General features: G+C 37.9%; 2 protein-coding genes and 1 long non-coding RNA gene across 23 annotated transcripts in view; 1 reads left to right on the top strand and 2 right to left on the bottom strand.

The window, feature by feature from the left end:
• TOP2B (DNA topoisomerase II beta) overlaps nucleotides 1-21,378 on the top strand; it is a 60,269-nt gene extending 38,891 nt beyond the window's left edge. Inside the window, exons 17-36 of one of the 4 annotated variants that reach the window (XM_064414694.1) lie at nucleotides 1,776-1,868; nucleotides 1,963-2,077; nucleotides 4,340-4,461; nucleotides 5,236-5,384; nucleotides 5,924-6,155; nucleotides 7,539-7,673; nucleotides 8,105-8,305; nucleotides 9,952-10,147; nucleotides 10,296-10,387; nucleotides 11,530-11,685; nucleotides 11,815-11,898; nucleotides 12,820-13,017; nucleotides 13,349-13,493; nucleotides 14,746-14,904; nucleotides 15,690-15,897; nucleotides 16,404-16,483; nucleotides 16,802-16,912; nucleotides 19,647-19,763; nucleotides 20,581-20,678; nucleotides 20,893-21,378. In XM_064414694.1, the coding sequence (XP_064270764.1) occupies nucleotides 1,776-1,868; nucleotides 1,963-2,077; nucleotides 4,340-4,461; nucleotides 5,236-5,384; nucleotides 5,924-6,155; nucleotides 7,539-7,673; nucleotides 8,105-8,305; nucleotides 9,952-10,147; nucleotides 10,296-10,387; nucleotides 11,530-11,685; nucleotides 11,815-11,898; nucleotides 12,820-13,017; nucleotides 13,349-13,493; nucleotides 14,746-14,904; nucleotides 15,690-15,897; nucleotides 16,404-16,483; nucleotides 16,802-16,912; nucleotides 19,647-19,763; nucleotides 20,581-20,678; nucleotides 20,893-21,054 (2,853 nt within the window). In that variant the 3' untranslated portion in view covers nucleotides 21,055-21,378. Of the gene's footprint in view, nucleotides 1-1,775; nucleotides 1,869-1,962; nucleotides 2,078-4,339; nucleotides 4,462-5,235; nucleotides 5,385-5,923; nucleotides 6,156-7,538; nucleotides 7,674-8,104; nucleotides 8,306-9,951; nucleotides 10,148-10,295; nucleotides 10,388-11,529; nucleotides 11,686-11,814; nucleotides 11,899-12,819; nucleotides 13,018-13,348; nucleotides 13,494-14,745; nucleotides 14,905-15,689; nucleotides 15,898-16,400; nucleotides 16,484-16,801; nucleotides 16,913-19,646; nucleotides 19,764-20,580; nucleotides 20,679-20,892 lie in introns of all 4 variants that reach the window. The other 3 variants (XM_064414690.1, XM_064414700.1, XM_064414710.1) reach the window with 3 other exon arrangements.
• On the bottom strand, nucleotides 16,918-19,118 carry LOC135297349 (uncharacterized). 5 transcript variants are annotated; one of them, XR_010359370.1, is made up of 3 exons: nucleotides 18,070-19,118; nucleotides 17,156-17,247; nucleotides 16,918-17,025 (listed from the first exon to the last, which is right to left on the bottom strand). It is a non-coding gene; the product is annotated as an uncharacterized LOC135297349 (long non-coding RNA). The 5 variants fall into 5 exon arrangements; XR_010359371.1 differs by having other exon boundaries at nucleotides 16,918-17,247; nucleotides 18,070-18,187; nucleotides 18,379-19,118; XR_010359368.1 differs by having other exon boundaries at nucleotides 16,918-17,247.
• Nucleotides 21,379-21,433: 55 nt separating the features above from the next.
• Nucleotides 21,434-26,343, bottom strand: part of RARB (retinoic acid receptor beta) — a 320,192-nt gene continuing 315,282 nt past the window's right edge. For all 14 annotated transcript variants that reach the window (XM_064414722.1, XM_064414759.1, XM_064414765.1 and 11 more), the window contains 2 exons: nucleotides 25,930-26,088; nucleotides 21,434-22,860 (listed from right to left, as the gene is read on the bottom strand). In XM_064414722.1, the coding sequence (XP_064270792.1) occupies nucleotides 22,664-22,860; nucleotides 25,930-26,088 (356 nt within the window). In that variant the 3' untranslated portion in view covers nucleotides 21,434-22,663. The remainder of the gene's footprint in view (nucleotides 22,861-25,929; nucleotides 26,089-26,343) is intronic.

Here is a 26,343-nt window from a genome sequence, read left to right as displayed (position 1 = left end):
TAGACAAAACAACTTTTTTCTTACCCTGTGGGAACAGTAAAATGTGTGGTTTTACTAACAAAATTCTGATCACTATTTCTGCAAAGAGACCTCCATACACAGACTGGTATATGAGGCCATATAACCAATTATGGCTGATCCTCACTGTTCCCTAAAGTAATATTTTTTCAGTCTGGGAGGAAGCTGTTCACCTCTCTTGCACCTCAGCAACTACTAGCTAGTGCTGGAGCTGTGTACAGAAGCTTCTCTTACACTTCTACCTGCATTACCTCAGCTGATCCCTGGAATCCCCATCCCAAGTTTACCTCTGGCTGATATGTGATTATAAGCCCCAGCAGACCTCTTGATAGCTGAAATCTAGGAAAGACAGAGCAACTTCTTCACCATTCTGAAGAACTCTTTTGCTAGTAAATGAAGCATTGGAAGAGCAGTTTTAAATGGAAAAACAAAAAAAATCCTCTTATTATTCTATTGAAGAATAAATATTTGAGAACAGCTCTTAATTCCATTCATTCTATTTTTATTCTATTGAAATAATTTTTATGCTGATCCAGCTCTTGGTCATTTGTCACTTCAGTGGTCTAGAAAAGGTATAGATAAACTGAAAGGAGTCAAATGAAAATTGTAAGAATTTAGTCCTGTTCTTTACAAAAGCCTAATCTTAAATTTTAAGATGTCTGGCATTATCAATTATCAAGCTTTGTTCACAAGGGCAGTCAATCTGATGCAAAACAGGGTGATATGGCTTAGGCCCTTTCTCATAAACTAAGTTACATTTAATATTTATTATGTAGCATCTTGGTCTCCAAGGAATTGACGCTACTCATTGAGCTCTTTTGGAGTGCTCCAGTCAGAGTCCTTTGAAAAGGATGGTGCTGATAAGTGTGTTCTAATGCAGGAGAGTGGTTGAAATCAGGACATGATGAAACTTCTACATTTTACCCCCTGAGAAGAAAAGGCAGTACCTCAGCAGCTCACAGAATTTCCCCAAAGTCAATATCTTGTTTAAACCACATACTCAGTTTTTATGTATTTTTCTCTTTTTGGGAGAAGAAACTCACTGGAGGGGAACTCTGTTTCTGTAACACCACAAAGTCAGAACAAATTCCTGTGTCCTTTTGTAGTGATAAGTGGTTGCTGGAAAGTGATGCCTTGTCATCATGAAGGCTGAGGCCGTCAGTCAGCTGGCCCAAACTCTGGCTTAGGCTTTTTGTGCAGTGTCAGTTCTGTCAGATTGTCAATTTTCATAAGAGGACTAGGGATGGCCAGGCAGGAACAGCTGCAAGTTATTGACAGAGCAAAGAGGGCATGGAGAGGACAAGAGTGGGATATTTTTTCTAATACCTTCAATTGATTGTCTTGATGAGATCTGGTTACAGCTCAGTCTAAATGATGAACCCAACTTTAAAGCTGTGTAGGGAAAGACCTTCAAACCTGTGTGTCAAAACAAAACTCTGATGTGAAGAAGGGAAGAAGAATGATAAGATTTGTCTAAATGTGTACAGATTTCAGAAAAGCAATATAAATTTAAATTGCACACAGTGAGAAATCTGTCATTTCAAAAAACCTTGTGCAAAAATGTCTGAGAAGTCATGTACTGGTATACTATACTGCTCCTTAAATGTAAATGTAAGTTATATGGATTAGCTTGTCCAAATAAACCTTATTGAATACTTGATCAGAAAATGCAATATACTTAAAATTCTGACTGAAGTAGCATACATTTGCACAAACATTTATATGCTGATACTTTAGTGTACTTGGAATCTTTCCAGGCCTTCAGTAAGAAGAAGATTGATGACCGAAAAGAATGGTTAACAAATTTCATGGAAGACAGGCGGCAGCGTCGACTACACGGCCTTCCCGAGGTTAGTCCTAGATAATAGCAATAAATCTGCCAGGTGAGATTTAAATGTAATGTAGTTTTTGTATTGAATGAATAATTTATGTGGTTTTTTCCAGCAATTTTTATATGGCACAGCAACAAAACATTTGACTTACAATGATTTCATTAACAAGGAGTTGATCCTTTTCTCAAATTCAGACAACGAGAGATCTATCCCTTCCCTTGTTGATGGTAAGCTGATAATTCATTATGATTTTTTGGAATATTTCTGTTCATTGATGGTTTTTAGAGGTGTGATTTGCACTGGAATCCTGCCTGGGGAGGTTGGACCAGATGAGCCACTGTGGTCCCTTCCAGCCTGAACAATTTCTTGATTTGTGTGCTAAGGAATTGCTGTGTTTCTTCTGTGAGGAGGTTGAAGCTGTTGCTGTGCAGGCTTTTTACTTAATCAGACCTATTCCCTAGGCCCTACAAGTGCTTTGTTTCTGCTCATACCATCAGAGAAAGCAAGTCTCTTAAGTGCTTGTAATAATTAACATTCAAGTCAGCAGCTGAGTGCAGATGAAGATGCAAATATTTTCTCCCCTCAGTCTTGCACCACAGGCAGTGCTGTAGTGTTTACTGACCTGTAATCTTGCTAGGCTCCTGTCAGTCAGGTTTACTAACCCTCCCCTTGCAATAGCATGTACATTAAAAGGAGCAGTTTCTCTGCACTACAGTTTCATTTGTAAAACTGTCTGCAGACAGCGTGAGCAGGAATTTCTGCCCATGTCATTGTCTGTGTGCACAAGCTTACTATGCTCAGAAAAAAGCCTTGAGCCTTCGGGGAGGGGTGAAGTGCATTTATCTGCAGCTCTCAGTACATTTATAGTGGAGCTGGTCAGCCTTCTTAACATTACAGACTTACACCAAAATATTAGTGCAGCAAGAGCTTTTTGTGTTTTGCATAAAAGAGAGGGATTGTTCAGGGGATAGGGGCAGTAGCTTCCTGGTAGGATGGATCCCTAGCTTTGATGCAGAATGAAACTGAGTCAGGTATGCAGATACACACCTAGGGAACCAAAGGATGCCAGTCTCTGTTTCAGCTTCTCCAGACTTACTTCCTCCCATACCTGGGTGCTTACAGAGCTATATGTTTCAAGAGATCATTGCTCCTTACAACGTACTGTACCCAGACTGCCTTCTCAGAAACAGCAGAATGGTTTTGCTGGAACTTAAATATTTAAAGAATGAACTTGCAGTGGACTGTTTCTACAGAAATGTAAGAAAATAAGAAGGGAACATAGTTATTAATACATTTGTGTGATTGTATGTGTATATGTAACAATGTAGGTGTATATATAATACTACAAATATTATGTATAATTCCTACGAGTGTTTCTGCCAAGTTTGGTTGAAATTCTGCATTCTGGACTTGGATATATGAATTGTGCAGCAGGTGTAGTGCTCTAGCAATGCTTTTTGTCCTTTAGCATCATCAGGTGATATATGACAGGCTAGCCTGGTGGCAAATCTCAGAAAAAATAATGAAGAGGAAGAACATTTTGACTATTTCTTCACAGCTGGTAGTTACAATTCTTGCTGCTTGGTGATTCTCGTTTGTAAAGAAAGTCCTTTAAGTCTGTTGTACTCCATAGAGTGCTGGTAGAAAAACATGATGCAGAGCCATTGTAAAAAAGTTTGGATATTACATATTTGAATGAAATGGAAGTTGAAGTCAGTATCCTTTTTTTTAATTATTTTTTGTCTTCCTTCCAACTTTTGCTCTTATGTTTGACACACTGTACTAATGGTAACATTAAACAATATTTTAGTGCATTTTAGAAATGTATGTGAATTAAAACACTGAATAGCTCAATAAGCATGATCTAGAACTGGTTATCAAGTTCTGGATGACTTGCAGGAAATACAATGCAATCCGTTCTGCTCAGCTGTTGTTCCTAAAGTGTGCCTAAGCAATGAAAATAAACATTTCAGAAGATCAGAGACTGGCTTCTTTCTTAAAACTTTAAAAGATCACAAGAGGATAGCATTTTTTGGTATTGAATTTTAATATGTATTTGAGAATTTCACACAAGTAAAATTTCAGAGTTCTGTGAAATGTATGTAAGCTGCAGTTACAGCTGTCATTGCTGAATTTGTGCTGATGCTCTTAGGAAAAAGATTTTGCTGAGTAGAATGGAAAGAATTCTTGACTTGTGGAAGTTGCACATTTAGGATCAAGGTGCAGTTTATTAGAATGATATATTGAATGCAGTATAATTGGCTAAAAAGACTGTTTCCACTTTTTTGGTAATTTTTTGAGTTTGGTAAAATATTTTTAATTACTTTAAAAAATATGTGTTATTTTGGTAATATTTCAGTGTGAATTTGTTGCTGTTTAATGTTTAGACTTCTTTTGAGAGATTAAAAATTATAAAAAGGCAAAACAAGTTTATCACTTGAAAACATTTGCTTGTGTATGTGTTGAAAAAGGAATGTTCTTCTAAATAGGTCTGAAACCAGGGCAACGCAAGGTTCTGTTCACTTGCTTTAAGAGAAATGATAAACGTGAAGTAAAGGTTGCTCAGCTGGCTGGTTCTGTGGCTGAAATGTCAGCTTATCACCATGGGGAGGTGAGTATGGAGGATGGTGAAGTTGTGAGGACTTTTAGCCTATGTAAAATACTGGGTAAATGTTTCTACTATTAAAATTGCAAACTATTGACTATAATTCTACTAATCACAGGTGTGCTTTTAAAGAAAATGAACTAAACTGTATGTAGCTTAGTAAGAGAGGATATTTTCTTTCTTTCCAAGTGTTGGTGCTCACTGTTATCCCAAATACGTTGTGGGTTGTGGCAAAATACTAGATAACTAATTACCTAAACAACTTCTAGATTCTGAAATCATAGGCACATAGAAACTGTGTACTAGGACAATTTGTGTCTGAAACAAGAAACACAGTATTTTAAGGGAAGAAGCTGAGACTCTGTTCTTCAAAAACTTATTACAGTGTCAGAGGAAAGATTTTTTTCTAGCTCCTATTTTGTTTATATTTATCTGAAATATTACCAAGGGTGGCCATATTAATAATCCATCCATCCCTTCTCTTCTCCCTTTATAAGCCATGAGTTTGTGCACGCAAGTGTGGTCAGTTTATGTCCCTGTACATCCCCCAGAAAAGTGCTTTAGAAGAAATTGAGAGGCTCAGGGGTTTTCATAAGCATAGAATATGTATTCCCAGCAGCCCTTGTAATAGGTTACAACAGTCCTTTCTCAGGGAGACTGCTTTCTTAAAAATTTAATTCAGGTTAGTCACACAATTTTGGGCCATTAAAAATAGATTTTCCTTGCTGATTAGGATAGACTGTCTCATACTTCTTACTATGAATATGTATTTTCTTACAGCAAGCATTAATGATGACTATAGTCAACTTGGCTCAGAACTTTGTTGGAAGTAACAATGTGAATCTGCTACAACCTATTGGTCAGTTTGGCACCAGGCTTCATGGTGGAAAGGATGCTGCCAGCCCTCGCTATATTTTCACCATGTTAAGGTAAACTGTTAATATCAAGCTAAATGCATGCTTTTAAATAGCTTTCTTCTGAAACTCATCCTTTTTTGGGGGTGGGGGAGAGAAATAAGAGAAAGATTGAAATATTTTGATAGAAGCTCATATTTTGCTTTGGATTTCTTAAGTGTGGTTTTGAACATCCGTAACATTTTGCAACTATTTGGATGCTGTGTTGCTTTATTACTGGGTGCCCCAGTGTCATGCTGAGCTGTGTGTTCTGAAAGCTTCAAAGAATGACATTTTGTAGGTGCTAAATGTCAGCAGTTGCTAGTATACCAGGTACATGTGTTTCTGTGAAGGAAACAAACTTCATCTATTACGGACATGCTCTTCCATTGGGTAGAACTTCGTTATCTCAGGAGATCTCAAAACATTGGATTTTCAGCTTCAGAATGGCAAAGAGAGAGAGATGTGAGAAAAATCTACAACCAGATCATATCTGGGCCCAAGGCCTGTTAAAGCAAAATGTTCTTTACTTACTGGACTTGAGGTTAAATGGTTTTCTTTTTCTTCATTTAAAGCCCTTTAGCAAGGCTACTTTTTCCATCAGTGGATGACAACTTGCTTAAATTCCTGTATGATGACAACCAGCGTGTAGAGCCTGAGTGGTATATTCCCATCATTCCCATGGTCTTAGTAAACGGAGCTGAAGGAATTGGCACTGGCTGGGCATGCAAGCTTCCAAACTATGATACCAGAGAGATTGTAAACAATGTCAGAAGAATGCTGGATGGCCTAGATCCCCACCCCATGGTAAAAAATAATAGTATTTATTGTTATTTTTAATGTGTGTACTTACAAAATCAATTCCTATCTCTCTAGAACTTCTCTAATTACTGGAGCATCAGAGTTGGTTTGTCCCAGTAATTTTATGTAGAAGCTTTACTTGACTGTTGGGATGAGGCTGGGGAAGTTGACTTTGAAGCAAAAACATTGCTATTTGTATTTTTAGCAGTTATTTTAGGGGACTTTTTGTTCAGTCTGCTGAACAAAAGTTACAAGCCTTACAGGGTAGTTGTGTGTGACATGGCAGTAGAGTAAAAAGTTGTATCACACTTTCTTTTTGAAGTTACTACTTAAGTATCTTCAGCTAAAGTTAGCATTTCCTTTCTCTTGTCTGAATTGTTCTCTGTTTTATAAATCTGTAGGCAGAGGAAAAGATATTGCTGCTGTTCGAGAAAACCAGCAACTTCTGAACTGCATTTAGCTTCTGTTTATTCAAAATTTTAGAAGTCCCAGAAATGGTGTGAAAAAAATTGGACAGGAAGAATACCTGTAAGAACCCGCAATGTCTTTGACCAAGAGATGAAATACAGTTGAAATAACCTTAATTTTACAACTGATGAATATTGCTGCTTGGCTGTGTTACTAAGCCATAGAAGCAGAAACATCTTTTCTTCCCTATTTAGATCACAGTTCACTGAGTGTGCAATATCAATTTTCAAGACATAGTGGCTTTCCTTTTTCAAATTTTTGGGAATAATGAGATTTTTTTTTTAATTAATGCAATCTATTGCCCTTCCTTTAGGACTCCTAGGCCTTCTGTGTAGTCTCACAGTCAATTGAAGCTCACTGTGCTTGAAAGAGGCAGTTCTGCCTCCATCTAGCTCCTTTCTGTATGCTGGTATGTGTTTGTGTCAAGCTGGATAAGGAAATCAATCCTGTTAAAAAAAATTCCTCAGCCTGTTAGTTACAATTTGACTTGGATGGGTTCTACTATCTTTGCCAAAGAGCACAAAAGGAAAAAATGCACCACTTGTGTAAAGTTATTGTGGGATGTTAATCTGCTTTCTGTCATGCCTTAATTGTGCTTAGAGCTTTCTTTAAGAAAGAGGAAGAAAAAAACAAACTAAAGAATCAAAACAAAACCCCACCACCTCAGTGGCTTCAGCTGCATCTTTTTAACAGTTTTTCTACTCTGTGGACAGTAGGATAATTGGTCCTGTCACTTGCATGTGTGTATTCTGTTTTTTCTGTAGTATTTTTCCTACGACTTCAGATTTTCACAGTCTGAGAGGTGTGTTGACAGGTTAGGGCAATATAGTCATAAGTGGATGGAGTATGGAAAAGAAATATTTTTCTGACATTTTATTATAAAGATAATGGCCAGTTTGATTTGGTTTTTTCCAATTTCAGCTTCCAAACTACAAAAACTTCAAAGGAACCATTCAGGAACTTGGTCAAAATCAGTATGTAGTGAGTGGTGAAATATTTGTCGTGGACAGGAACACAGTAGAGATTACAGAGCTTCCTGTAAGGACATGGACCCAGGTGAGTAATAGTGAAATACATTTTAATATAAACAAAAAGGGGTGAAGGATTCATCATTAAATTATTTAATCCTACATCTGTGTGAACTTCTAACACAATTTTTCATTATACATATACGGAAGGGAACACGGTTTATTCTGCTGTGTGCTTTTGTAGAAGATGGTTCTCTGTTTGTGCCATCAGCTGTTCTTGCTACAGAGAACACCTGCTTCTCCTGCTTAATCCACTTTACAGTAGGCTTTTCTGTCCTGGTTTCTGCTTCTTATGTTTGTGCTACTCTTGGCCTGCATTTTGCAGGTTATACTGGTTCTCTAAGCTATAACTGGTACCAGATGTAATGCACAGAGCTTTGAAAATTTATGTTGTTCAGTTGCTTTGCAGTTTTAAGGCATTTCAAGTGGTTCTGTTTTTTGCTGCCCTATTTTCAACAGGTGTACAAAGAACAGGTTCTAGAACCTATGTTGAATGGGACTGAAAAAACTCCAGCATTAATTTCTGACTATAAGGAATACCACACTGATACAACTGTGAAATTTGTTGTGAAGATGACAGAAGAAAAGCTTGCACAGGCAGAAGCTGCTGGATTGCACAAAGTCTTTAAGCTTCAAACAAGTCTTACTTGTAATTCTATGGTAACTTTTTCATGTTTGGCTATCAGAATCCCTACTGTTGCTTGTTGTAAAATCAAATGTTTTTGTAGTATACTTTGGTTCTTGGTATTGAACAGTGCATTGGGTATTTGAAATTGTTTCAATAGTAGAAAACTGTAATGATTAGCAATACTAAGTCAATATGAATAAGCAAATCCATTTTATGATGAGTCTTTCAAATAAGATAGGCCTGGTGTGGTTGCCTTCTTGTAATTGAAAATCTACTGTGCAGTGAACCAAAAGTGGTTAATGCAAAGTAGATCATAGAAATAACTTTCTGCCATATTATAATTAGATTTGAGTTTTAAACTTGAGACAAATGACGTTTTCAAAATTGCACTTCCTGCAGGACTGTTACTCCTCTAATATGAGTTAAATGATCCAATGTTTCCACCAGCATAAATCCAATTTTCGGTGGTAAGGTATAGCAAACACCATTCTTAAGCTGCTGAAGACATAATAGTGCTGTAAATTACTAAGAATATTAATAAATATATATATGTCTGTATATTCTGAGTGGGATTTGAATGTAAGTTAATTTCTGCAAAGATTTCCAAGCATCCTCTCTTTACAGATACTGGGAAAAACAGTCTGTTTTTAATGGCCGGTGCGACTTTCAGATAGTATTACAAAACACAAAGATCATTATTGTTGCTATTGCTTTGTACATCAAAAGCTATGTGAAAATAGGTTAAAAATAAATTAATGACCATAGGATTGGAAAAGGAAACAGGCCTTGCTCAACTAATTTTCCAGGTAGTACTTGAAAAGCCAATCTACCAAATCAGAGTGATGGTATTTCTCACATGTTTAAACAACTGTAGGAACTACTGTGAGAATCTGTTGTCAGTTTTACATTTCACAGATTTCAAAATGTTTTGCAGCTGAATTCCTGCAATTTCTGCCTGACAAAATAAATAATAAATTGTAGAGGCTGCTTTCTGTACCTGTGTGGGAATTAATCTGCCCTAGTGTAAGAACCTTAAAAAGTTATGTGAGCTTGGCCATTGTCCCCCAGCTCCCACATAGCTATTTTGGATAGATGAATTATCCCCTAGAGGGGTTTATTTCTTTCAGTTGACTATGGAGGGCACCAAGGGTGACTAGTTCACCTATAAATGTCTGAACTGGAGATGTCAGAAGCCAGACAGGATTGATTCCACCTATCAAGTAAAAATGATTTCTTACTTGGTGTTTGAACTTGAAGGATGGTAGTTTTCACAGCTGAAAAGTGACAGATTTCACAGCTGAATTGAAAGATTATTAAGGATTATTAAGCTTTGCAACTGTTATATTAAATAGTTGTGAATCATCAGTTGCCGCTGAACTTGTGATTTAATATGTAGATAAAATTAGTCATTCAAGTGAATTCAGGCATATTTCTCTATATGGCTGTCTTTTTGTTTGATTGTACTGCCATAAATCTCATCCTAAATCTCTTTGTGAATAAAAATAGAGACCATCCAGCTCTGTGCTGTGCAGCTCCAAAGTGAGGTTTGAGTTGACACTCCTCGAAATACCACTTTTTGTATGGTGCTTTTATACGTGCAGTAGAACTGAACACTTACACAAGGGCTAGCAAAGTTTGAGTTACACAGCCTCTCTCAAGTCTATCCTGTATTTTCTAGGTGCTGTTTGATCACATGGGGTGCTTGAAGAAGTACGAAACCGTGCAGGACATCTTGAAGGAGTTCTTTGATCTGCGGTTACATTATTACAGCCTGCGCAAGGAGTGGCTGGTGGGGATGCTGGGTGCAGAGTCTACCAAGCTGAACAACCAAGCTCGTTTCATCCTGGAGAAGATACAAGGAAAAATTACCATTGGTGAGTAAACAGAATTGTTAACAGTGGGGGGAAATCTGGAAAGTATTTAAGTATAGCAGAAAATACTTACATGCAAGATTTTAATGACACTGACTTTCCCTTTTATTTTTTTTTCCTTGCCTCCTCTGTGTTTGTGTGTATCTTGTAGAGAACAGATCAAAAAGGGATTTGATTCAGATGTTGGTCCAGAGAGGTTATGAATCTGATCCAGTAAAAGCCTGGAAAGAAGCACAGGAAAAGGTAATAATCTAGATACAGATGTTGATTGATATTGTTACTATTGTAAATTATATTGGTTATTTTCTAGTAGTCTAACTTAATTTATAACACACACATAGCAATTTAAACACATTATTCATTAGTCCTTATTGGCTTCCATTAAAAAAAAAAACATTGAACTTACACAAAAATAAAGTCACATAATACTGGTATTGTATATGGATAATGCTTAGAAGAAAACTAGGTAGTACAAGTCTGAAAAATGAGATTGCATAGGACTGAATTTCTTAATGTACCCAAATCAAAACTGGCAACTTGATTTCTGACTGGCTGATACAGAAAGTGCTGCATCAGTTACCCCACACATACAACTAATTACTAAATGTAATTATTTCTACCTAACTTATTAATTGCTTTTCTGTAAAGAAACATACGTGTTACAAAGATATGACTTTTAAATTTATTGTAGTAAATTTGACCATGACCTTGACCTATATTTGTTTCTGCTTTTTTAAAAACCAACCATTTTTGTTGTTCCAAAAGAGACGTGTTGAGTTTAATTTGAAAGTTATATCTCCATTACTATGGGCAGATGGAACTGCTTTGAAAAGTAGCTTTGAATTTCTGTCACCCATCCCTTTTCTGTGTCTTTGCCATGTTGTAGCTATTTGTTTTCATTTCACGTTTGTTTTGTATTTTTGATACTGTATTTTAACTCTGTAAAATTATTTCTATTTGATAACAAAACTGTTATTTAGAGAAATTGTGATCTACTTTCAAACCCCAGTTTGCACATTTGGGGCTTTGATACCAGCTGTTATTCAAAGCACTGTGCCCATTTTCTAAAGGAACACTTATCTGTGAATACCCAAAGGGCAAATGTCTCAGCCCTGAGAGATGGGTGGGACAGCACCAATATCTGCAGCCAGCAGCATACGAGGCTCTAGCACAGGTTCAATTTGTTCTCTTAAATCAAATGATTAAATAATCAGCTCTGGAAGGTCACAGGAACACGGCCTTTTGGAAGGGTCCAGAAAATGTTCAGGCTGTTGAATCTGTGAGGGGACACCTTGCTACTCTGTGGTGGTGCCTTGGAACAGTGTCACAGTTCATGCACAGAGCTGGGGTCACTAATACTTGTAACTGGGAATGTTTCACCTCAGGCAGCAGAAGAGGAGGACTCTCAGAATGCAAATGATGATGCTTCCTCTGCCTCTGGCCCAGCCTCTGGCCCTGACTTCAACTACATTTTGAACATGTCCCTGTGGTCACTCACAAAAGAGAAGGTGGAAGAGTTGATCAAGCAGAGGGATTCCAAGGTTGGTACACCTGGAAGGCTTGTTCTGAAATGGCACAGTAAATGTTGATGTGCCTCTTGGGAATATTTACTCTTCAGTGGCAATTGCTTTAGTTGTCCTTACATTCTCTGTACTACTTTCATGTTTTAGGAGAGAGAACTAAATGATCTTAAAAGGAAATCTCCTTCAGACCTCTGGAAAGAAGATCTAGCAGCCTTTGTTGAAGAGCTTGAAGTATGTTTTACTTTATATATATTTCTAAAACATTAAATTCATATTAATTGAATTAAAAACACTAATAAAAATTAAGAAATTAATTAAAATTTAGAAAAATAATTTTAAAATACTACATTTTTAATCAAATGTAGATTCATTTCATAATATAAGGGTAACTGAGAAATCAGTATTGGATATCTGTGTTCTTAGTAGTGTTTCTCAGGGATTGTTTCTTGCATCTATCCAATTTAATGTTTTTTCCAAGTCAGTGATATTAAAAGAAAAATAACCAGGAGAAAGTTAGTGTTTAGATGACACAAAAACCTGTGAGTAGTAACTGATAATGGTAATAATTACAGTAGTTCTACATGATCTAATTTTTTGTGAGGCTGTGAGTATTACCAAATTCAGAAATGTACATTCAGGAATGAAGTGTGTAGACTATAAATACTATGTGAGGGGTCCTTAGTTTGCCACATCAGTAATTCTGGAAAAAAGATAAAGTCCCTTTGGTGAATAACCTGCTGAACCTCAGTTTTCCATGTTGTCTGAAAAGGGCTGGTACAATCTTTTGAAGTGACACACTTCAAAACGAGATGTTTAAGTTATATGCTGAAATAATGGATACTTACAATAGTACCAGACACATAATTGTGAAATAAAAGCTTGAGAGAAGAAAGATTTTTCAGTGTAACAGTGTCCAAAAGTTTGTATTCTTGAATTAAAGTCTAGTTTTTAGCTCTACAGGGTAATGAATTTACCAAAATTAAGTGGACACTGTTCCAGAACTGAAAATTGTGTTCCAATTCAAGTGAGATTTAAGGGGAGCCTTACGCTCCATGTAAAAAGGAGCTGAATCTTAAATAATCATCATGGTCCACTTTGTCCTCATTGAAAAATAACGTGTTTCCCCCCCTCCTGCCTCCCCTTGTTTGTTAGAAAGTAGAAGCACAGGAAAGAGAAGACATTCTGGCTGGCATGGTTGGCAAACCAATAAAAGGCAAAGTTGGGAAACCCAAGATGAAGAAGCTCCAGCTGGAAGAGACCATGCCATCACCATTTGGCAGAAGAATAGTTCCACAGATTACATCTGCCATGAAAGCTGATGCCAGCAGGAAATTGCTGAAGAAGAAAAAGGTGAGCCAAAATGACTGCTACAGTTAAATGATTTGTTATTTAACTGGTGTATTTTTCTACTCCAGTGGCATAAATCCAAATTACCAGTTTGTCACTGGTGCTGTATTTGCACTGTTTTGCTGACCTAGTGCATAAGAAATTTGTACTGGATTTCTTTTACATTTGCAAACCCCTCGAGACTACTTATTGTTCAGGTGTTTCAATTGAGATAACTTCTTTCCAAGACTGTTCAACAAATGTTGAAATACTAGTCTACATTCATCATCTGCAAAACTATTCCAGTTCAATATTGAAATATAAAGGTGTAAATTATTTTATTTTGCAATTTTAGGGTGAAACTGATTCTCTAGCAATAAAAATGGAATTTGATGAAGAGTTTGGTGGTGTGCCAGCTGAGGGTGGTGGGGATGACTCACTGAATGCATCAGCTGCAGCAGCCAAAACCCCTAAACCTAAGAGGGAGAAGAAGGAGCCTGGTAAGACCCTTGCACAGCCATAGTTCACCTTCGTTGTGAAGGTGACCTTTGTATTTACTGGGCATGAAATGCATTTTTAACACAATGTGAGAAGGGAAATACAGCACAATAATCATTATTTCATCTGGATTTCTTCACTAAAATGAAATATTTGAAAGTACTCTGAAATTTCTTTGTATAAACTACTTTCCTGGGCATGATGTATCTTACATTTTCTAAGTTTGAATTTTTTTTTTGGGGGGGGGGGTCTAAATCTTCAAATTTGTGTATATCAAAATAGATTATTTTTACATAATGAGTCTAATTCTTTGCAAACTGAAATGTCTCATTTGTGTGCTCTTTGATATTGAAGGACAGGGCAGTCACCTTCAGCCCCTCAGTCTGAGTAATAGTATAGATTGTAGAACTTGATTAAATAAGTGTAGTTTTTTATTGACATATTCAGTCATTCTGACTTTCAGAAAGTTGTGGGTGCTGTGGTTTGGCAGGCGACCAACGTTCACTTCCCCATTTCCTCTGCTAGGAGAATTTATTATTGCTGTTTGAGGAATACACAGTAACAGGGAGGCAGCAGCAAAAAAAGAAAGCTGGAGACAGAAGAGTAGGTTTAAGTATGAAGGAGTTTATTTTTTTAGAAAAAGGGAGAAAAATGTGGTTGCGCAAATAATTTTTCAGAGATAAGATCTGGTTTTAATTACTCAGGGGATTATCCAACCCGAGGAGATTCACTGGGTACAGCTATGAGTGACTTGTCTACGTGCAGCTCAAATCTCCCACAGCCACTGTTGAGCCAGGGCCAATTAGCCCAGCTTGACCTGAGGCTGCCCTGCAATTGGCTGACCACATTTTTACCCCCTCCCCACCACAGGATGTCCTCTGCTTCCCATGTTTGCTGTGTTTTTCCAATAACTGTTTCTGATCATGTTCCCTGAATAATGGAAAACTGCACATTCTTTCCCTGGAAAACTCTAGCAACCTTTAAAGAAACACAAGTTTGATGGCAAAACTTAAAGTTAGAGACTTTATATTTTTCAGTCACAAAACATATTTATTTGGCAGCAGCTAGTCAGGTTCTGTGGGAAATAATTTCATGGTAAATCTTCTTTCAGGGAGGAGACATTTGGAGGAGAAGAAAACTTACAATGTTTAAAGGAGAACTACTTCAGATGAAAATTCATGCTACATTTGTAACAATTAGGAAAGATGAAACTATTGTTAACCTGACTGCAGTAAATGCTTTTACTTTTGTCAGGTGCCAGGGTAAGAAGGACACCATCATCTACAAAATCCAGTGCAAAAAAAGTGAAGAAACGAAACCCATGGTCAGATGATGAATCCAAGTCTGAAAGTGACTTAGAAGAAAATGAGCCTGTGATTATTCCCAGAGACTCTCTGCTTAGGAGAGCTGCAGGTACCCAAGATTTTGTGAATTGTGTATTGAGACTGAAAGTTTCAACTACAAACCCACATTTTCCTTTGACCATAGGACTTTCTTTAGGACTTAACTGCCTACAGGTAACTTGCATTATATTTTCTTCACTGTGTGAAGAATACTCTTAATGTCAAGATCAAGAATTTCTTATGAAAGATTTTGTAATTTGAATCAGAAATCTTGTCCCCTACTCTAATACTAGAACAGAAATTACTCACTAAACTAGTGAATTATAGAAGAAACATACACAATGCTATTCTTATAAAAAAAATTACTCTGATACCATTATACTGCCAAATAAGGCCTAAAAGGCAAGTAAAAAATTATCCAGAAAATTCTGAACACTCCATGAAAACCAAGACTGAAAGTTTGGAAAATATATAAGTATGTGATGGGTTAAAAAAACTCCACAGAGTTTCTGAAAAATTAGGAAAAATGTTCAAATGGTGAATTCAAGAAAGCTTCAATTTTGAGTGAAGGATTCTCATTCCTTAAAAATACTGATGCACAATGTCTCCATAATGCCTTTAGCTGAAGGTGTCTGGGCAAGCCACAAGAGGTGTTGGATTTTAGTAACATCTAATTTTTTTTTTTTTCAGCCCTTTATTCTTCCAGGCTGAAACAAATTTATTGTTCACCACTCTTTTGTCTTGTGTACTCTGACGCAGGGGTTGTTCACTGACTTCCACTTGGATTTGTATATGTATCTGTATTATATAACATGAAAAACTCCCCTGAATTGTGTATATGTGTGATTTTCCCAGCTGAGAGGCCCAAGTACACTTTTGACTTCTCAGAAGAAGAAGATGATGCCGACGATGACGATGATGCCAACAATAACAACGATTTGGATGAGCTCAAAGTAAAAGCCTCTCCAGTTACAAATGACAGAGAGGATGAGTTTGTTCCCTCAGACAGTTTAGAAAAAGATGAGTATGACTTCTCCCCAGCCAAATCAAAGCCATCTCCCGAGTAAGTATTGTAACTCAGTAGCATTTTTTTATTAATAATTTTTTCAATGCAAAAGTGTCTGAACAAAACTGAGAAACATCAGCCTGTTACTGCTCTACATGCACCTTGAAAATTGTGGAGAAATTCAAGTGTATGTTATCTCAGCCTTGCAACTCACCTATGCAGGGGCTGACTCATGATTTAAAAGAATAATACAATAACATATAAAAATAGTTATGATACACTGTCTGTAATATAATCTGCTAAACTATGTTTTTAAAGGTTCTCTGTTTTCTGTCTTGTGCCAGTCTGGTATAGAGAACTATTGAAAAAAAATGTAATTCTTTTAATTTGAAATGCCTGGAGTTCTTGACTGGATGTCAGTTTTAGGGTTTGACTGCTGCAAGCAGATACAAAAATGCTGGAAATGTTAAAACAGGATTTAAATTTTGCATGGTTATTACATACTTTAGTATGCTTCATGTAACTCATGTAATTCCCTTTTTTTTTTTTTTTTTGCTAAGTAGAAAAACATCTCAAGCCAAGAAAAATCAAGATTTTGGGAACATCTTCTCTTTTCCATCATACTCTCAGAAGACGGATGATGGTGAGATTGTTTTCACAGTTCCCTTTAATTTTTATAGCAACTATTAATGGGATGTTTTGGGGAGTGGTACACACAAACTTCACAGAGTGGTTGCAGTAGAAGGATGTCCACATCCTCCCTCTTTATAAAGGGGAAAAGTGAAAGAAGTTCTGATCTTTAGAGGAACAAAGCTTGTATCATAGGTAAGGAAGTCACAGTACATCCATAGCTGTAGCATCACAAACACTTACTTGAGATCAATTTTTACTGTAGTTAATATTGATGTAATTAATATATGCCATGAATGGATCTTTTTCTAAACTTACTCTGTGATTTTAGATACAACAAAATTGGACAGTGATGATGAGGATTCTGCTCCTGTTTTCTCATCATCTTTTGCCCCAAAACAAACAGAGAAAATTCCAAGTAAAACAGTAGCTGCCAAAAAGGGTATGTATAGAATTGGTCTGGAAGCCAGTCCTTTTATTTGAAAGTCATCATCTTCACCTTTTCATTGTCTCTTCAGTCTTCAAAGTGGGAACTGCTTTCATTTATTTTGAGCTCTGTGAAATTCAGCAGTAGGGTATTTGAACTCATTGAAATTCAGCAATAGGGTATGAACTTTCTCCAGCTCCTTAATAATATTAATTTGTTTCTTTCCACTGGCTACTTTGTAGTGTCAGAACTTCGTACCTTCCGTGTCCAGAGGTGGTGTTCAGCCTTCAAATAGTTGTTTGAACTTGCAGCTGAACTTAATATATTAATTCTTCTGTAAGAAAAGGTACCTCAAGGAGAGTGACAAGAAAACAGCCAGTTACAATAGTTAACTTATTCTCTTAAAAATGATAACAAAATGTTGTTTTCTATTTTAGACACCAGTGAACTGCAGCATCTTTTCACCCTTTGTCCCATTGCCTCCCTATTTCTAATCTACTTCTTGATACATTGTGTCCACTTTAATTTGTTAACAGTTAAATCAGTGAATGCCTGAATACTTCTCAAACACTTCCAGTTGTTGGTAGAGTTCTGTAGTACAGTAAATAAAGATTGCATACAGAAATAACTGATCTCTAATAGAGTAGTCTTTTATATTGAATTTCTGTACTGCAGCAAATGGAAGCGTGAACTCTGTGTGCAGTAGCTAGGCATGGGTGCAGTTTAACATTCAGTCTTTCTCCCTCTCTCTTTTTTGAGGGTCTGGATGTAAGTGAATTGTCATTAGCCTAACTTGAAACCTGAAAATAGAGCTGTGATCTGTTTCTGAGTTTCTCATTAATCTGTACACACACAAAATAGGTATAAACAGGCTCTCTTGCAAGCAAGAGTTAAATTTTTGCCTTCTGAGTAGCCTTAGGGGCACTCTCCTTCTCAGTGCAACATGACAGGTTGCTTTCACCAGTTTTCAGTTCTTCTTTTCTGCCCAGATCAGACATGACCACACTTTCCTCCTCACAGCTGGACAGTTCAGTGATAGCCCAGCAGGCTGAGTTCATTGGTCATCTGGTTACCCTTTTCGTACTCTCTTTGATTCTAAGTCCATCTTCATGGACTTGGCAGCAGCCTCCTCAGAACCCATTTTCTGGTGATGTACTATTCCACCCACTCACCCTCACACTGGGAGTGCTTATTGTGTATGGCTGAAACAATTGTCCCAGAGTCGTTTGATTTTCTGTGACTTCAGACTCCGATCAATTTGGGATGAAATCTCTTGACCTCTGCTGTTCACTACAGAGGATCAAGAGAAAGCTGAACTTTTCCATGACTATTTGAGCTGTCTGTGGTTTTAGGGCTTTATAGTAAAGCCTAAGGGAAATTTGAAAAGCAGGCTAACTCTTGATAAGCAGCTGCTCAGCTTGAACAGCTTTGAACAGCCCAGCTGCTGAGATTGTAGCAGCGAGATCTACTCTTTGCATCACCTGTGGGACTGATAGGTGACTGGACTTCCTGCCAAAACCTTGGGCTTCTTGAGAGCCTGTGTACATTGATTGTGCTGCACACTCTGTTTCCTGTCATTTCTGTTTCCTAGTGGAGAGCTTGGCTGAGCTGATTTGCCGTCAAGCTGCTGTCAAGAGATCCTTCACACTTGTGCAGCCATTAGGGGTGTAAGTTAAAGCAGCCGATGAGAATCCCCCTGTATTTAGTACAGAGGGAGGTCAGTGTTCTGGACACTATTCCTTTAGCCACCAGGTAACAGCTAAGGGTTTTGCTGTCCCTTGGACAGAGCCACTGATACCAGGCTCTGTTTCCAGGGAAGAACAAATCCAGTGTCTGTGGCAGTGTGTTGTACCCCTCTGCAGTTCAAGGCATCATAACCAAAATGCTTGTGGAGACACTCTCTTGTTCTCCAAACACATCCCCCTTGTGATCCCATAAATTAAATTTGAGTTCTCACAAGCATCCACATTCCTGGTATCTGGAGTGTTTGTACTTGTGTCTGAGGCAGCTGTGGCTGATAGAGAGTAGATCAGGTGTGTATCTGAGGTTTCTGCAAGAATCACTCATCTGTAACCCTACAGAACACATGACCTGGTGATCTTAAGGATCTTCTATGACCTAAATGGTTCCATGATTCTATCCCTTAATACCCACTGTGGGAACATTCCAATCACCATCTTTTAAAGACAGCCAGATCAGTTGTGTGGCACTGACTGAAATTCTCCAGGAAATGCAGAATGTTCCCTTCGTCTCCTTTCAGCATTTTCCAAAGTTCCTTTTCACTGAGATTGACAGAAAGCAATGTCACAGAGACAGAGGCACTGCCTCCCAAATTCCTGCTGTAATCCTGGGGAAAGCAATCCACAGTCATACCAAACTGAAGGCAAAAATGTCACAAGCAGCTGGATACTGTAATGTATCCAGACATGGTCAAAGTATCCAAGCTGGAGGACTTCTCTTGCTGCTTTACCTACTAGTAAACTGTTTGTACTCAGAAAGATGTAACAGAATTCGGCCAAGGACCCTGGAATAGTACTGGGTGCACCAATCCTTCTCAGAGCTGGACACAGGAAACTTCCTGTTTATTCCACACAGTTCCAGCATAAAAGCTGAAGTATGTTTTCCCCAGGTGCAGAAATCACTCATTTTGTTTTAATGTCTGTCATTTGTGCTATAATTGGAGTACCTAGTACAATTTAATATGTCCAACCAATTTGTGAATTAATTAGTATCTTTTAACTTCCAACAGCAAAACTAGATGCGCCTCCTAAGCCTAAAAGAGCTCCCAAGGCCAAGAAGGTGGAAACTGTGAACTCTGATTCAGATTCAGAATTCGGCATTCCAAAGAAGACGGCAGCACCCAAAGGTAGGAGTCACACCTGGGCTCTCTGGAGCACAGGGCTCACAATTATTGTAAGAACCACAATAATTGTGGTAAGTTAAGAGCACATGGATCACTGGTAGATTGCTCAGCCTTTCCTGTGACAAATACAGTGTATTGACTTTTTGGCAAACCACAGGTGGAGGTTTTATCTGACCTTCACTGTTGGGAATGCATTTAATAGCTGCACCCCACACATCTTCTTGTCTTCCATTCTGTTGGATACTACTAATTTTCTTTGAGCTCGACTCCTTCCAAGCCAGTAAAATTCTGGTAGTAATTGTAGTAAGTAGCACTTTCTGGGTTTTTAAGCCCATTTTTTGATATCCCCGTTCTCTGAGTCCTCACAACACAGCACAGCAAGCAGCGTAACTGGAGGAGTCTGTGAAGTATGTGCCAGTGTTGATGGTTGAGGTTCAAAGTAAATTTACTAAATAGTAATGGTGAATTAATGCTGTGTAATCAGTGCAGAAGGTGACCAAGGACTTGTAGTTCTACTTTGGTGTAGAAGTTATTTGATCTCATGAATTTTGTCCCTGTCTTGAACTGAAAGCTTGAGCTGTCAGGGTGAATGGTGACTGTGGAACAAGTAGAAAAGATTTAAAACTGACAAAATAAAAAAATACCTGTATTATACTGCTGTTGTGAAGAAGCTTGAGTTGTAAACTGGGTTTTAGCTTAACATGTGGACATACTAAAGTAACTTCACTAGGGAGTTTTTCAGTTTGATGAAGTCTGGAATTTATTTTAAAAAAAACCAAAACAACAAAGCAACAAAGTTAACTCATAATCTCTGACCTAGGAAAAGGCAGAGGGGCAAAGAAAAGGAAAGCATCTGGTTCAGAAAATGAAGGTGACTACAACCCTGGGAAGAAAACACCCAAGTCCACACCAAGCAAGGTCAGTTCCATCTATGCTCTCTTCTCTTTTTGAAAAGAACTTCATGAATTCACATAAAAGTTAAGTTCTTATAAGTTGCTAATATAGTGTTGGGGGCTGAGGTGTCTTTAACAATCAGATGCTAGAGAGGTTTTTAGTTTTTTTTTTCAATTCTGAATATTAAAATGGCAAATGTACAAGGCATCACAAATGATTTGTCTTTTGTTTTCTAAAGAAATCCAAGAAGGCCGCTTTTGACCAGGATTCTGATGTGGAAATCTTCCAGTCAGGCTTTGCCTCCGAAACTGCCCCAAAGCCACGGACAGGCCGGGCTAGAAAAGAAGTGAAATATTTTGCAGAGTCTGATGAAGATGATGATTTTGATATGTTTAATTAAGTGCCCAAAGAGCACAAAAATGTTTTCCAACAAGTATCTTGTGTTGTCCTTTTGTCCCCTCTGTTGCAAACTTTTGTACATTTGACTTATTTTATGTGATAATGTAATTGATGGTTTTTATTATTGTGTGTAGGCATTTTAACATTTTGTTCTTACACCTACAGTTTTATGCTCTTTTTTACTCATTGAAATGTCATGTATTTGTCTGACTGGCTTGTAGAGATGTTCTAGACAGCTGTGCTAAAGCACATTTTAATTGTCATGGTTGCAAACAGCAAACCTGCTTTTTGAAATGAAGTTTAAACATTAAAAAATGGAAAACTACCCTGTGTACGTGTGTGTGTGGAAAATTTGGGCTAGAGGGACTACTTCTACACAGTTTTTAAAATAAATATATTTTATTCTTTGCCAGGAGACTCCATGGAAAAAGGTAAACAGTATATGAACATAGAAAGCATTGTTAAACAATCTCAATGTACAAACAGAGCCAGTGAAAGTACATCACAGACTTGCTAGAATATATAAAAAAAAAAAAATTCCACTAGTGCTTTAAATGAAACCTAAGAAACTGACACTTTAAATCTGTTAACCATTCTACCACAGTTTTCACTCTGCTTCATGGTGATTTAACAAGGCCAAGAAGGCAGATTCTCTCCTTGTGTTTCTGGAAGTCCTAGCTGTACTTCCTTAGCACCTGGAAGGCTGGAAAGCCCAGCTGATTCCTGGCAGTTGATTCCTAAGGAAATACCCTGGACTCAGCGATTCAAAAGCTGTAAGTGAGTCTGCTGGTTATCATCCCATGAAGTTTCCCTAATGGCTTGTGAACAAGTAAACAAGAACATGGTAACACTGAAAAGTGTTTCTGCCTTGGAGGCTATAGCATTGCTGTCGAAATGGAGCAGGTAATTGTGGAGCTAGATCACCAGCCAGCTAAGAAACCACTTCTTTAAACTTTAAAGTGACATTAACAGTGGAACAAATGACATCTGAATAACTGATCTGGCAGTTAATGCTGACACTGATACCTCTTCTGCTGGGGCAGTGACGTTTTGTATACTTTTTACAAGGAAGGAGATGCAAACTGAGGGCAGCAAGGACAAGTTTTCATATTTCAACTAAATCAGACGGTCCTTTCAACTTCCTTCTCTGGATGTGTACAGTAGTCCATGTCCTGTGGTTGGTGTCTTGATCGTTTTAGGTATGAGAGACAAAAGGAAAGCACCAAACATCCAGTATGGAGAGTACAGCCATACATTTGTATGTACAAAGTCATCAGAAATGCAACCAGAATTTGAAGACTGAGATCTGTCTTGTCACCATGCAATATTGAGTGTTCAGAGAAGAAAACAGAAGCTTAACTATTTTTTTTGCATGAAATGGCTGATTTAGAGTTTCAAAAGTTTGCATTTTCTAGTTTTAAGAGTTTAAACAGCAAGGAGTATATATCGATACATATGAAAATTTCTTGGTCCTTGTTGAGTTTATCTATATATATATACATATATAGATATATATTAAGTCCAGAAACTAAGCAGCAGTAAAAATGTTTTCTTGCTTTTCATCCCTGTACATAAGGTATTAGGAATGTCTGAAGTAGCTGGAAAATGTCTTATTCCACCATAGGGGATTGACTGACACTGCTGTTATCCACTGAACTAGGTGAGATACTGGGACTGTGTTCTGCAGTATTTCCATTTGAGGTTGGTGTCAGTGGTTCATGTCCTTCAGAGTTCTCCAGCATTTCCTGAATAAGAGGTGGCATGGATCCAGGAATTTCCATTTTCAATGTAATGACACGTTCTGCACCTTTAAAAAGAAAACACAAAATCCTTCCCATGAGCATGATTCATACAATTTCCTTTCTGTTAGCATTACAGGAGTAATTTCAGGGTGTATTTTGTTAATAGATTTGGTGTCTCCTTCTATACTTGCACACAAAGCTGTGTGAGTGATCTGCTTCATGCAGTTCAGGAGGGAGCTTGATGAGTACTCCTTAAAAATTAATTCAAATCTATCACATAGCAACTGATATTTCAATACAGGTAAATTGGATGAGCTGCCTATTTTTAAAGAAGGACCCAATATGGCATTAAATTATACTGAAAAATTAAATTAGGCTGTGATCATGTCGATGTCTTTTTAAACTGGAATAACATTTAGTCTTCATTCTGTACTGGTTCTGCAAAGAATGACAAAAATTCTGTCTGTGTTAAATAGGTGAGATTAATCCTGCAAGAGAGCTGCAGTGATCTAAGTCAAAATGTTTCCTTCCCATAGAGAAAACTGTGAAATGAGATACAGAATTTAACAAACAATTGTTTTAGAAAAGACCACATTCAGGCAAAAAGGTACTTTTTGCACGGGGGGAAGCTGCCTTCTGTATTCTTCAGGCATCTTGTCTTGTGCTAATGAGCCACCAAAGTGTGCAGGAGCCTTGAGGAGTGCTCAGCTCTGCCTCTGCTGAGGCTTTTGAGCTGGGCTTGTGACAAGTTCCAGACATTTGTCTGCAGAGGGGGCTCTGCAGGTGAGTGCACACAAAATTACTGCCTCAGTCCTGCCCACTCAGACTGGGAGCCCACAACAACTGGTTTAGGGAGGAGAAAAAGCCCCAGCACAAAGTCTCGGTGTGTGGTCAGCAGCCAGGGAGGGGCACAGCAGGAACACAGGCAGCACTGAGGGAACTCTGCATCAAGCAATTTATAGCCATAAACCTCAGGATTCCTGTTGCTCAGGATTCCTGATCATCTTAAAATTGGAGTTCAGTGGAAGAGGAACCTGTGTTTTTTAAACAACAAGAACCCCCAAAAAATTACAGAGAAAATAGTTTGGTTATTGAAAAAACATTGCAGAAGAGTGATGCTTTGGCAATAAATACTGTGCTTATCCATGCTGCTGCAGTGGGCATGCTGGAGAGAGCACTACACACTCCAAGCTGGAAGGAGCATTTAAGTGTTTATGCCTTACATGAGGAGCATTGGAAAAAACCATCTACAAAGGCAATGATTGACTTTTCAAGTGGCTGCTGACTTAAGAGTCTGAAATAACTGTAAGGGGAAAGATATTAATGCAGAAAGATGCTGAGAGGTTCTCCGAAAACCAACTGTCAGAGCTGTGCTGAGGAGCTCAATTTGGCCATGTTAAACACCTGCTTTCCACTGTTCTGTCAGGTGCAGTGAAGTGTTTGTGTGGTCATTCAGTGCAAAGCCAGAGAAATTTTTCAGGTTTTGCATACTTCCAACTTAATCAGAGGATAACACAACTCAGAAGATGAGAAGAACTCAGAATTGTCTTGCTTCAGTCCCACAAACCCTTCACCCTTTAGCTGCAATAGCTCTAATGCCAAAGCAGACACTCTCAGTGTTTCAGATTAATGCTTGCTTTGGTGTTTGCTTTCAGGGATCAGGTACCATCCAAAGCCATTATCGTCTAACGTACATCTTTTAAAATGAAACTCAAGACATCCCCAGCCCTCCAGGACATCACCATGCTTTGGTATGATTTAGTTCTACTATGAAACATTAATGATATAATTAGAGTTAAATACTTATGTCAGAATGAAAAGAAGCCTTTCGTGTGAATGGAATATAGGGAGTTGTGTTCTTGAGGAGTGTGAAGACTCTGGTAAAGACGAAGGGAAGTGGAAATGGATTTCCCAGAAGTATAAACAGTGGAACAAAAGGGCTCTCCCAAATGCTTTTATAGCTCAGTACTGCTCTAAGTTTATTTTGTAGATTCAGCTGGATGGAGCTTGTTTTACTTGAGGGTAAACTGCAAGCTTTAGATAACCTGGTAAAGTGGTTCCTTTTTAGGATACTTTTGCTTCTAGCTCTGGTGTTTCCCTTCCAAGTTACTTCTTTTGGTTCTAATCAATCCAATTAAACTGCTCACTCCTTTTTATAAAGATAGCTCTAACTTAATCTTTTAACTTGGATTTATTTTGTTTGAAGTGGAGCAGTTAAGGTTTAAATTTAAAACAAGCGTGTTTAGTTGAGTGAATTATCTGCTGGGTTTTTTCCCCCCAAGTCTTCCCCCAAACTGTGTCAAATGAAATTGGTAATCTTCCTAAAAGCACAAGTCCAACCTACACAGCTACCTGTACATACAAACTCGTGTGCCTGCTCACCTATCAGGGGTAGCAAATCTGTTGCTGAGTAAAGCAGAGTAAGAAGGTGAAACTGCATCAGCCACCGTAAGAATAAGATTTGTTGTGCTTTAGACTCTCTATTTTCAGACTAATACATCGGAGAACCTGTTCTGATCAAGTGAGAGCATTCAGCTACACCAGTGCTTTAGAGAATGTGTGGCAGTGCTTAGACTATGAATTGCACAGGATCAATCCAGCACATGCAAGACTGCATAAAATGGTAAAACTGATCCATGTTTAGGTATGGTTCATTTGGATTAGAGAGGCTCAATGTCCAAAATGCTGGATCAAATCAGTTCTATATCTCCAATACCTCAGACCACAGTTTAGGGGAATTTTGGTTGCACAAGTGTTTTCTGCAGTCTTTAACAAGACTTTTTTAAAAGCCATTGGTGATACAAAGCACATGTTGATCTGAACCACCTTGTAAACATTAACAAAGGTTTTATCTTGTCCTAAAATGACTAACAAAGACCTCATGCTAATGATTTGCTACTACTTGCACCTACAACATCTTTTTCACTGTCAGTTGCATGGAGAATGGAGCACCATGCATGTTTAAAGCAAAACCAATTTCAAGGCAGGAATTACATAAAGAAGCTGGGAAGAATCAGGTCACAAGGACCTTTCTTTCTTAGATGTGTTAAAAAAAATAACAACCCAAGTGTCTAGGCCAGTTCCTCTGAAATGCAACACTGCAACTCCTGTTGAGTTATTAGGAGAAGCCATACCTTTTGCACTGATGCTACGAAGATCCGTGATTTTCATTAAGATCTTTGGGAACATATGAGGCTTGTTGGGTCGTCTCTTTCGGATATAAATTTTCAGTGCTTCAAGCAAGGGTTCCTGAAGCTTATCCACTTTCATTGGTTCTTCAAGGTCCTGGCGATCTGTAGAAAAGTATCATATCACTCATATGATTTGAAATATTTAATTTTTAAAATAAACTCCAAATCACAGAATCTACACTGTGTTTTCGATTAGAACTCCATGAATTTTGTTCTCCGCTAAACAATGCACACTCTGTAGTGAGCATTCCATAGGAAGAGGATAAACCACAACTTTCTGAAACATGGATTAATCTTTTTCCTTGGTGACTGGAAAGGTTTGTAATGTGGGTGGTCAAGAATTACCAGTTTGCTCTT

This window comes from Passer domesticus, chromosome 1 (genome assembly GCF_036417665.1).
Source record: "Passer domesticus isolate bPasDom1 chromosome 1, bPasDom1.hap1, whole genome shotgun sequence".
NCBI classification, from domain to species: domain Eukaryota; kingdom Metazoa; phylum Chordata; class Aves; order Passeriformes; family Passeridae; genus Passer; species Passer domesticus.
This window is presented reverse-complemented; position numbering and strand designations above follow the sequence as displayed.